This window comes from Dysidea avara, chromosome 9 (assembly GCF_963678975.1).
Source record: "Dysidea avara chromosome 9, odDysAvar1.4, whole genome shotgun sequence".
NCBI classification, from domain to species: domain Eukaryota; kingdom Metazoa; phylum Porifera; class Demospongiae; order Dictyoceratida; family Dysideidae; genus Dysidea; species Dysidea avara.
The window spans coordinates 28,980,397-28,989,729 of record NC_089280.1 but is presented as its reverse complement, the minus strand read 5'-3'; the positions used below and the strand labels follow the sequence as shown (position 1 = coordinate 28,989,729).

Below are 9,333 nucleotides of genomic sequence, written 5' to 3'. Positions count from 1 at the left end.
TTCTATTAGAGTAGTTTATATTTTGAGCGAATTTCGCTGGTTTAAATTTTACAGGTTTTCGTGTTTGCATGACCCAACATCTATGACTTGTTCCAGAACAGATTCTAGAAAAATACAGGAGCTTACAACACGAAAGTTAACAAGTGAAATTCACTCGACCAATAAACTACTCTAATAGAACAGTCATATATGCGGTATCGAGGTTTTGCACACTGTTGCAGCTTATTGCTGACCTCCACTATCTGAAATTGATTTTAATAATATCAAAATGTAAAATGAGTAAGAGGAATGGCCTTATTTAGCTAATTTGTATAGAAGTACTATACTACAGCTATATGTAGCTTGGCTTCTTCCACCTAGAACTGACGAAAAACACCCTATACCTGTGTTTAAATTGCTGCATTTAAAACCTTTTAAGCTAATGCTTTACTGAAAGTCATAAAATATCAAATTTATCACAAATAAATGAAAAGTCCGAAAATAAAATGATTTTTTTGCGTCCGACGTTTGATCAAGTTACCACCTCTGGGAAAAACCGGCTATCTACAATACCAGTTAATAAAAATCTAATCTGCTTATATCGTGGGGTAGCTCAAGGTTAGCTCTATCAATCACTACCACACAATAGCTTTTGAAGTTACATGGGAAGGGTGTATAGGGTGGGGTCCGAGCGTCCATGTCGTTGTCCGAGCATCGACTTTTTTGGACAGTGGATTTCCGAGGTCACTGCAGCCACACAATATAACCGAATCCTTTTATATTTTATATATGGAGGTTATAGTCAAAGGTCTTCATAATAGTGTAATAATTGATCGAGTCTTGTTGCTCCTCTAGGAAATATTGCGTCCGAAAGTACATGGTGGTCGGAAATACCTGAGCTGCTCTATATCGTTCCGTTCCGTTCCGTTCCGTAGAATAGACCCCACTAGACTTCTCACCATTTGGGTAGCTAACGAGCGTCAAAATTTTCTGCAGCATCAAAGAATTGTGTCGCGCTTTCTAGCCATTTCCATCGCTTCTGCAGCCACAAAAATCATCAATTATAAACTAAAACTATGGCAAAAGATATCCCTGAACGTTTGGTAGCAGCGGTTGTCAATTAGAATTCGTAAATGCTAGATACAGTGTAAAAGTCGCACGTGTATTTTACTCAATTACAGCAAAATACTTAATTACAATAAAAAATACATTGAATTACACAGGCCTTTAATTAGGGCGAGGACAAACTTACATTGCTCATGGCCATCGCCAATATCATTCAGTTGACCCTCAATCTCGCTCATCCAGCTGGTCCGAGAGCGAGTTGGTCCTCAATCTTGCATCCGATCTCGCAATCTTAAGCTTGTCCTCGCCCTAATTAAAGGCCTGTGTAATTCAATGTATTTTTGTTGTAATTAAGTATTTTGCTGTAATTAAGTAAAATACACGTGCGACTTTTACACTGTACCTAGAATTTACGATTTATAAACTGCGCAAATTCACAGATTGCGCCAACACTGCGCAAATTAGCTAGCTATCGATTCACAAAATGTGTAGCGCAGATTTATAAATTGCGTCTGTCAAAGTCACTAAACTTAGCTGAGGTCCACATACATATATAATTGTGTTTATTCACGGAGAGCTGGCTGAGGATTAAGTCTATCCCTTCTTTGTCTTCAGTGGAAACTGTTTCGGTAGTGTCGGCGTAAGTTTCTGTGATCGTCTGAGCCTTGGTGAGGAGCTTCGTCACGAAGGAGCGCCCACCACGTCTGGAAGCCCGCGGGCACGTTGTAGAGTATCCATCCGAATCCCTGGTCGTAAAGCACCAAATGTGATCGATAGTAGCTGAAGTAACTATTGAACTCGGCGAGGTTCGAAACGATTCAGTACGGTCGACCCACTCGAAAGCCAGCCGATCACTTCAACTTCACGCGTTCACACTTTTAAAGAAGCGCACTAAAAAGAGACATAAATACACGTGATACACCACATTACATAATAATATCATTGTTACTAGTTCTTGACAATAATTCATGCGGAAATATAAGTCACCTGATCACGTAAATAGCTAGCTATGCCGCTTAACCTATATTATGGCAGCATACGAGTTTCAGTTTCGACTTAGATTTAGCCGGCAACTGAGTGTCGTCTAGCGTACTGGCACTAATACGTACATTGCGAGAAACCTATAAAGTTTAGCCGAGAGTGTAGCTATCGGAAACCTACGTATTATTATCTACCCTACAGTTCAGAATCATCTTGGTGTACGGTTAGCTGATGGGGCAGCAAAGCACGACAGCGTTCCTTTTGATTATTTTCATCGCATTAGAAATACATCAAGCTGATTCTCAGCCTGGAGAGACAAGAAAGTAAGTATAGCATATAGGTTCCAGCAGATGCCTATATACAGTGTAGCTAATGTGTGTAGCTATATATTGAATTGTACAGTCTAGTTGTCCTCAATAGTGTTACCTTTTCTTTTGTATATATGTGACCGGATTTTGAAGGCTTCCACACACACACAAAATCAAACTTACGTTTTTACCAGAAATGGATTGCTGGCCTAATACACTATCATATTCCACACTGTACTTCCTTCAGGACTGGCAAGTCTGGTTTCTGTGGCAGCTTTCTTCCCACCCTGTCAAAGCCACGAGTGGGAGATTGGTGCCATTGAATGGCCATGGCTATGTGATAATGGTGTGTAGTGAGCTGGGACTTCACAGAGAGCTCGCCAACAGTGTTCTCAGTCAATTTGGAGTGATTGAGGGCCATGGAGGGCCATGGAGAGCCCAAACTTGGCCTCTGGATTCCAATTGTCTTCTTGCTTCATTTTATACCCCTATATTAAGCCCACCCACCGCCCCCCACCCTATTACTACCACCCTATTACTACCACCCTATTACTACCACCCTATTACTACCACCTGTGATATTATTACCAGCTCGAGAAAAGCTGCCCAAAACAGGGCTAATTTTGGGTATCAGAAATGTATACACCCACTCAGTGATAGCTAGTAAATAGATGCATACTTGGTGCAAATTTTGTTTGCACAGCTGTAGGCACTGGGAAGTTATTACACAATGATTACTTAAAATCGCCATATCTCCTAACGAAGCTTTGTGCGTCAAAGCTGGGTTTTGTCAAATTCAGTCACATATGTATGTATGTATGCATTTTCTTGCTATGCCCACATTTGATCAGATAAGTGGTCAAATGTCTGTCCGAGGATCACATATATGCAGTTTTCTTCTTTAGTTTACCGGTATTTATTTTTGTACACATCATCATAATCATGATGGTTTTCTCTCTTACACTACTGACATCACTCTTGCATCACAGTCATTCTGACAACATCACTGGCTTTAACTTTGATACGCCTGCATGCCGACATTGTAGCTGCTTGTGTAGCTAGCTATATATAAGTCTGCATCGTATCCTTAATTTACCAACTTATTACCATAATTAAAAAGTTGGAGGTTATATAGGCTACATACCTTGTATTTTCAATGCAGGTTATCAAGCCTGCATTAATGGCCTGTGTACAACATGTACTCACAGCCAGAGAAGACATGCATACATACAAACTAAAACAATTATCATCACAATTAATTGGTTATCACTAAAGTTGTAGCTATTACTACTACCAAATAATCACAATTGATTAAAGTTTGTGGGGATTGGTTCTCTAGAACAGCAACAACACAGGCATAGAAGCATGCATGGTACTGTATACATAATAGGCTCTCTCAGAATTAAAATTGTCCGTGAAATGAGTCCAGAAATAATCAGTTATATGATGCAATAGTGTTGGTAGGCAATGGTGGGTCTAACTGGTAAGTAGTGTCTTGCAATTATGTTGAAGTAAAAAGATGTTGAGTTGCTGTTGTTGTCCAAACTTTGGGTGGGTTCCAGATCTTGTGGTACTACTAGCAAAGATGATGTAATCATCGACATTAAAGTTATCTGTTGTGAGTATTGGTAGGTCCTTGCAGTTGGTGTTTGACCCTAAACTCTTCAGTGAAACCTGTTTATTCTGGTCACCTTTGAGGTGCCCAAAACATTTAGTAGTGTTGTGAAGCTCTTTAAATGCTGGAATTGTTTATCCAAAAAGTACTTTGATAAGGCAAGAACAAGTGAGCATTGAGGCTTTTAAAATATCCCATATATTTAGTATGGACAATTCAGGTGCACAAACATGTTTACAGCATGAAAACATGCCTGTTCCAGTACAAAACCATTGGGAATGAACACATGTCCAACTCTTTCATATGACTATATTTGGTGGGGCTCAGGTGAATGGCGAACTAACTATAGTTCGAGCTTTGCTCATACTATAGCATCAACTGTGGTTACGTACATCGATGCAATTGAGGTCACAATATTCCAATTTTCAAGTAGTATCCTTAGTAGAATATGAATTGCCTATTTGTAAGTATGCACAATACTGACATAAAATCCAGTGCATTAGTGTTAAAAGCATAGCATGTATCTTATCTTTTAACATACTACAGTGTTTGCTATACAAGTATGACCTCATATCGAATGAGTGCAAATACTGCATATCGAACTCAATACCGAGCCAGCTATTACACATACAAATGTGGACGCCGGTGGAGGAGGCGGAGGCGATGCACAGGCTCCTCGTAAAGTTTAATAAATGTATGCTAATATACTGTTAATTACATCTCAATTTACAGTGCAACCAGCTACAGTCAATCTTATGTTTACTACCGTCGGTCTGTATACTATACATCTGTGCCAATTTGCTGTCCTGGTTATGATGGAAATCCTCCAACATGTCAAGGTATGTGTTTTTTGCATAATAGCTATTGCAGCTTTACATAACTATATAGTATACAAGTAGAAGGAAAAATGAGGTATTGTAAAATTGGATTAGGATTAAAAAAAGTAGTGAAATAATGGAATAGAAACAAGAGAGGCTGCCTGTACCTACAGATACACTAGTAGACGTTTAATCTGCAGGTATAGGCAGGTGGAGGAAGATAAAAAGTTTTGGGGCTCAAAATTATTTGAGATGACATGGAAGCTGAGACCTGTTCATGGTAGCAGTGATTACAACAGTGTGTAAAGCAGGGGTTCTGGGGGCATGGAAAAGTTTGAAAAATAGGTGATATGGGATTGAAACCAGTGGAACGTTTGGCAAACTCAGGTAAGACACATGTACAATGCATTCTTCATGTTTCAGCTACATGTTTCTGACTCCCTGTATTCCTAGGCTTTCTCACAGGTTTCTAGTGTGATGGCATTCACAGAACAATGCATCCTTTTCCTATATACTACCAGTTCGGAAACTATGACGATATTTCATCGAGTAATACACCCGTGACTCATGCTAGGTATTCATTGGAAGAGCTCTACACTTCTCATCTGAAAGTTTATTTAACTACTATTAGGTGACTACATCAGTTCTATGAACCGTTTTCAGCATTGCCCTACAATATATAAAGCATACAGCTATATACAACAACAAAACAACACAAGTACCAGCAACAAAAAGCAAATGATGAGTACAAGAACAAAAGCAAAACAGTTAACAATACAATTACTTAAAAGCAGATTTAATACAGTATAATACAAAGTAGATTTAAAAAGTGACAGATGATCAATGTAGGGGGTACAGATTACAGCTCAATGATAATAAAAATTGCTATTCCTAATAGAGCTGTTGATTTGTGGGATAAACAAACGATGCTTGTTGCATCTCATGTGGGCTCCAGCTCTTCTAGCCCCTCCTTCCACTGCCACTGCCTCTTTTGTTTCTATTCCCTACCTTTTGATCCCTAATCCAACATTAAAATTCCTAATTTTTCCTTCTACTTGTTTGTTTACATTTTTCTAACATATTACTTTTGTATGATTATGTATCTGTGTTTGTTGTATGACTATCTGTGTTCTGTGTTGTTAACACTTTTAGACACAGTAATGACAATAATAATAATAATAATAATAATTGGTGAACCAGTGCAACCACATCAAAAGGAAGAACGGTGCTTACTAATGTTGCATCTGAGTATGCCCCACTGAACTATCAATTATTATTGGAATGTTAAGTGCCATTATGCTTTGTTTTCAGCCAAGTTCAGCATATTACACAGCGCTACAAATGAAGAACAATACAAAAAGTACTCCTTCAATCAATCCAGCCACTACAGAGCATCACTATGTGATCTCACTATTGTCAGCAAGGACATTTTTGTTAGTAGGCTGTACCTCTCACTACCGTTTGGGGCTTGATTGTATCTCATCAACACTGGAAAGATGCCATGAAGGCATTGGAAGCTGGTTTTTGGGGTAATAGTTTTAGCCAGAAAAGCCCAAATCTTCATGATCCCTAATATATAGTACTATCATACTTTATGATAAATCATACAATAGCATAGCTATATGTGTATGTAAGAATAATTGTACACAGCTAAAAGCCTTCATTCAAACCTATCAGGTAGATGGAAAAAGTGTATAAGTTGGATAAGGTAGGAATCAACAAGGGAATGGCTATAGGGTAGTAAAACAAGAAAGGTTGTCTATACTAGCAAATACTGTATACTAGTATATTAACCCTGTACTTCAGTTTTTAATCATGTACAGAGTTAGAGATTAAATGTCCACTATGTCTGCAAGTATATATAGACAGCCTCTCTTGTTTCACTACTTTTTAGCCATTACTTTGTTTCACTACATTTTTTATCTCTAATCCAACTAATTCCTAATAATTATTTCCTTCTACTTGTTTGTTAGTAACTCCTTTATAACATTATTATGACTAACAAACCCACACATATACCACATAAATGGTGCCAGACATGCCATAAATTCAATTTTGTGTCTAATTTGCCCTAACTATTTATTACTGAAAGGTAAAGGTGCCATTGTGCTTCTTTTTCAGCTATGCTCTGGTTGTTACACAGTGTTACAAAAGAAGAGCATGCAGTAGGAGAAGTGTTTCTGTAGTCAATCTGGTTGCTATGAAAAATATGGGTGTTTAAAGTATTGCATATCACTCTACTGCAAATCAACACCTTGCATTGATAGCAAAAAGAACTGTGACACAAACGAGGACAAAGGTAAGTCCATGATGTGTGTTGTACATGCTGCAATTGGTGAAAGGCATGTCTCAGAATGAAGTGACATTTAACAGTAAAGAATTCAAACACATAGCCTTATCCATTGCCAAGTTATGCTTGGCTGGAAGCATCAGTCAGGCAGTCAGTTAGTAGAAAATTCAGCTAAATAGAAACTCACAGAAAATGGTTGGAAATGTTTGTGAAGACATTTTTGAGTTTTAGTGTGCCTAACCAAGCTGTCATGAAGGAAAAGTGAGGCTGGTTTCTGGGCAATGTTTTAGGGCAAAAAGGCCCAAAACTCTATGATCGCTAATATAAAGTACTACTGTACTGTATGATAGAAGCAAGTAAAAATCAGAAATAATTATCATACAGCATGATAGTACTGTATTAGGGATTATGAAGATTTGGGCTTTTCTGGCCAAAAATATCACCCCAAAACCAGCGTCACATTACCTTCGGGTACCTTGGCAGTATTGGCTAGGTATAGTAGTCAAGCCCAAAAGTATCTTCAGTGCGACCCAAGTATATTGTATTGCATTTTAAAAGTTTTTGTTCAGTAGAGTTTTCTGGTGGCTGGCTGACTGGTTCCATTGATATAGTTGTGGCATGAGTTCAGGTGCTACATTGGTATGTCAGACACCATTCTTCCTTATATTGTATGCACTTGTTTACCAGTCATACATAATATTATCATGTTGCAAAAAGCTAACAAATAAGTAGATCGATAATTTGGAATGTTAAGTTGAATTAGGGACCAACAGAAAAAGTAATGAAAGAAAGGAATAGCTATAAAGTATTGAAACAAGAGAGGTTCAGATTATACTAGTGGAGATTTAATCCCTAATTCAGTCATGGGTATAGACTGAAGTATAGGGATTATATGTCCACTAGTATATCTGTAGGTATAGGCAACCTCTCTTGCTTCACTACTCTTTAGTTATTCCCTTGTTTCATTACTTTCCCTAATCCAACTTAAAATCCTAATTTCCTTCCACTTAGGGACCCACAGAATATTCCTTAATAATTTTGGGAGCAAAAGAATTAGGAATAATTTTGGAATAAATATGGGGATTTTTAGATGTATAATTAATAAATCAAGACACACGGTAGTGTGTCGTGCGGCCCAAGAAGCTGGCACGCCACACCCGTGAGTATATTGACAGGAAGAACGAAAACGTCATTTTCACACATTTGTATCTCGGTGATCACTTATCTGATTGGAACCAAATTTGCTACACAGTTGCCCGCCAGCCAAGGGAGTCTACATTCCAAATTTGAAGGAAATCGCTCCAGCCATTTCCGAGATACGAGCTGCCAAAGTTTCGTTTTTTTTTCTTCGTTTTTTTTTTCTTCTTCTTCGTCTTTTCGCACACTTGCAAAAATTGCTATAACAAGCAAACGCGTACTTCGATCGCCTTGAAATGTGGCACACAGATAGGGAGTCCAACGGCGAATCCTAGCATCAAATTTGGTACGAATCCGATGAATGGTTCAGGAGTTATGACCGATTATTCGCATAAAACAAGACCGATTTGTTGTCACGCCTACAGGGTAAACCGCTTCATGGAATGAGTTGAAAATTGCTATGTAGATGGAGTAACCACCGTAGGAGTGCCTTTTGGTGGTTTGAAAGGAATCGAGATAAAGACCACGGAGATATGACACAAAACCCAACCTGTGTCACAATTACGCGATCGATTTTTATGAATAAAAAAGTATTAGTTTTCACGCCTACTAGGCAAACCGCTTAGAGCAATGAGCTGAAAATCGGTGTATAGCTGGAATAATCTTCATAGAAAGTCCTTGCAGTAGTACAGAAGAATCGGATTAGAAACCACTGAGTTATGATTCGAAAGCCAACTCCGTGTAACAAATGCGAGATCGAGATACTCTAATAGAACAGTCACCCTAATAGAGCATTCGGCTAATTTATTTATTTCATTATAGAATTTTATTACATCACAAGTTATTCTGTAGGGAGTTCAGCTGCAAACAGTTAATCTTATAGACAGTTCAGCAAGAAGACAGTCACCATGTGGAGAGTTAAGCAAATATATCACTATAGAGATTCAGAACATTACAAGTCACACTGAAGAAAGTTCAGCTATAAACAAGTCATGCACTGTGTAGAGAATTCAGCTACAATTAAGTCACTCTCTAGAGAATTCAGTTACACAGAATTCAGCTACACACAAGTCACTGTGGAGAGAGTTCAGCTACAAACAAATTACCCTTTAGAGTGATCAGCTACAAACAAAACACTTT

At 38.2% G+C, this 9,333-nt stretch overlaps 1 protein-coding gene across 2 annotated transcripts in view; it reads left to right on the top strand.

The window, feature by feature from the left end:
• The first annotated feature begins 2,138 nt into the window (after positions 1–2,138).
• The window catches only part of LOC136266180 (fibrillin-1-like), a 72,127-nt gene continuing 64,932 nt past the window's right edge, over positions 2,139–9,333 (top strand). For both annotated transcript variants that reach the window (XM_066061177.1, XM_066061176.1), the window contains exons 1-3: positions 2,139–2,348; positions 4,495–4,626; positions 4,681–4,787. In XM_066061177.1, coding sequence (XP_065917249.1) covers positions 2,257–2,348; positions 4,495–4,626; positions 4,681–4,787 — 331 coding nt within the window. In that variant the 5' untranslated portion in view covers positions 2,139–2,256. The remainder of the gene's footprint in view (positions 2,349–4,494; positions 4,627–4,680; positions 4,788–9,333) is intronic.